We start from the raw sequence: 2,523 nt of genomic DNA, 5'->3' as shown, positions 1-2,523 counted from the left end.
CTGACCAGATTATTTCGACAGAATTTTAGAACCAAAAGGCCTTGAAAACGTAGGCCGAGTTCAGTGCGCCGGTTGACCATTCTCGGGTCTAATTCAGATAAGGACTTCTTTCGTTCCTTCCTTGTTTAGATTGGCACCTGACAAGAATAAAGAACGCGTGTCAATTATGTTTTTGTTTTATGAAACACCAGCGATTTTGTGAGAAGCAGTGAGTGTAGCCAAGTACATTACTTTATAGTGATAATATGGTGAAGCTTACTATGGCTTATTCAGAGATGCCCACTCTACCACGAGATGACGAGAGGATTTGATCAGTCAAACACAAGTTCTGTTCTTAAGAAAGTGAGCAATCAACATCTATGATGGCTATGGATGTGTCCAATTTCCTCAAGCAAATTACTACAATTGTGCGGCATCATAGAGTGAGTGTTTTGATCCTTATCTCTACTAGATCTGACGAGAACATAATGCAGTCTGAGCTTTGTCTGCTTATCGCGCTCCATATACTACTTTGTTGAGCTGGTTCGGATTCCATATGTCCTCACAGAAATGCAACACCTCCACAGAGAGATCGCCATTCTCCGGGTCTCAGCTATTATACCAATCTAGCAACTCCTAGACATGCTAATCAAGGTAGTAACCAAGTGGAGAAATGATCATGCAAAGAAACGAAAAAGATGCAACCTTTGGTGTATTTCTGACAAACTAGAACACTGTTACAGTCATGTATGAAATCAGCACAGCGACGCAGCAAACTGAAACGAAAGCATCTCTGTCTGTATGTCAACCTCTGGTCCTAGACTCCTATCCCTACCATTCACAATCACACCCCTGTCGTTGGTGCATCAGATTAATCAAAAAGCAGCAGCAGCAGCATATTGATCCTAATCAATTCCATGCGCACCAAGCAAGAGAGAGGAAGAAGAAGCGGCAAGAATGGTAGTAGAAAATCTCTAACGTCATGTACAGGTTAAGTGCTCTTGGAAAAGCCCCTGAAGCCTTGGATGAGCAGGCAGAACCCCTGCCCCGACGCACCTCCATCTCCAGTCTTCTGCCGCCGGCCGCTCGCCTGCGCCGGCGCCGGCGGCTTCTCGTGGTCATCGCTGTCAGCGTAGTCATCGTCGTCGTCCGTCCACAGCCTCGTCTCAGACGCGCCGCGCGCCTGGAACGTGAATACGGCGCAGGAGGAAGACGCATGGGGCAGCTCGCCACCCGCGTGGAAGAGCCAGCCGTGCAGGTCCCACGTCATGTCCACCGGCGCGCCGCCGTCGAGGAAGAGCGTGTGGCTGCCGCGGAAGTTCCACCGCAGCCGCCGGAGCTGCACCACCTTCCTGCCGTCCACGCTGACCCACGCCTCCGCGTCGCCGCCGTCCAGCCCGACGCCGATCTCGTGCTCCGCGCCGGAATCCGAGAACCGCGCTCTCGTGGACCAGCACCCGCACCCGACGAACCGCTCCCGCCGCCGCGCCATCCGGGACCCGGAGATCGGTACCCCGCTGTGCAGCCGCTCGATGTAACCCTTGCTCATGTCACCCAGCAGGAGGACGAACTCGGCGTCGGCGACGACGGCGACGTAGAACCCGGAGACGGGCTCGGGTCTGGCGCCGCCGTACCGTGCCGCGGTGTAGTCCCAGAACACGCCCACCACACAGCTGCCCGCCGTGAACGTGCCGCTCCCCTTCTTCTTGTGCAGGTGCCGCGGCGCGGCGCCGGCGCGGTGGCACGAGGCGGCGGTGACCTCGTGGACGGTGACGGAGAGCGCCGGCCCGTCGGACGCCCGCGACCACGTCACGTCGATGAGCAGGTCCTTCCCGGACGCCGAGAGCTGCGACCGGTACACGCTCGTCACCGCGCTCACCGCCGCGCCCCTCCCTCCTCCTCCTACGGCGCCGGCAGCGTCTGCCGCATTGGCGCCGCCGGAGCAGGCGACGTCGGAGATCCGCACGGCGTGCTCGCTGAAGCACGACACCAGGTCCTTCATGCCTCGATCAATCTCCTCTTCTTGGTCGGACGCGACGCCCCCACCCTCGGAATTCGACCTTCGGCCGCCTACCACTCACCACCGGGCGTGCTGGGAGATGGCTCTGGGCACAGCAACGGCAGCGGCATTACGCTGAATTGCTGATGGCGATGGGCATTAGGAGAGAGGGAGAGACGGGAAAGAAAGGAGGGCGATGGATGGTTCGGTAATGGCAGGAGAAAGGTATCACTTAATCGGGAAGCCTGACAGGCAATAGGCTGGCGCTTACAAGGAAGGTATAATCTCTCCGCCTTCATCCCTCAGAAGATACAACTTTACCTGCTTTTTGTGCAACTATAATTTGTCTCTATCATCTATTTTTTTCTATCTAATATTTATTATCAGTTATTTCTTTTATCTATTCTATATTTTTTCATCTAATTCTTTTAGCATGAATCTTAATATATTAACAATCCTAAACCACCATACATCGGTATGTCCTACTGAAATTTTCGTGCCCAACTCGTCTCATGCTCCTGTTCCCTGCCATGCTCCTTTAATTC

General features: G+C 54.3%; 1 protein-coding gene across 1 annotated transcript; it reads right to left on the bottom strand.

Moving 5' to 3' along the window:
• Positions 1-666: 666 nt before the first annotated feature.
• LOC133887792 (uncharacterized) lies at positions 667-2,282 on the bottom strand. Its single transcript, XM_062327776.1, has one exon. It carries the CDS (start codon positions 1,979-1,981, stop codon positions 971-973), a length of 1,011 nt encoding a protein of 336 aa, XP_062183760.1. The 5' UTR covers positions 1,982-2,282; the 3' UTR covers positions 667-970.
• Positions 2,283-2,523: the final 241 nt, after the last annotated feature.

Source organism: Phragmites australis, chromosome 13 (assembly GCF_958298935.1).
Source record: "Phragmites australis chromosome 13, lpPhrAust1.1, whole genome shotgun sequence".
Classification (NCBI taxonomy): Eukaryota; Viridiplantae; Streptophyta; class Magnoliopsida; order Poales; family Poaceae; genus Phragmites; species Phragmites australis.
The sequence above is the reverse complement of the archived record's forward strand: the minus strand, read 5'-3'. Positions and strand labels throughout refer to the sequence as shown.

Coding starts and splice junctions, on each gene's coding strand:
- LOC133887792 (XM_062327776.1), bottom strand. CDS start 1,981: ATGAAGGACCTGGTGTCGTGCTTCAGCGAGCACGCCGTGCGGATCTCC.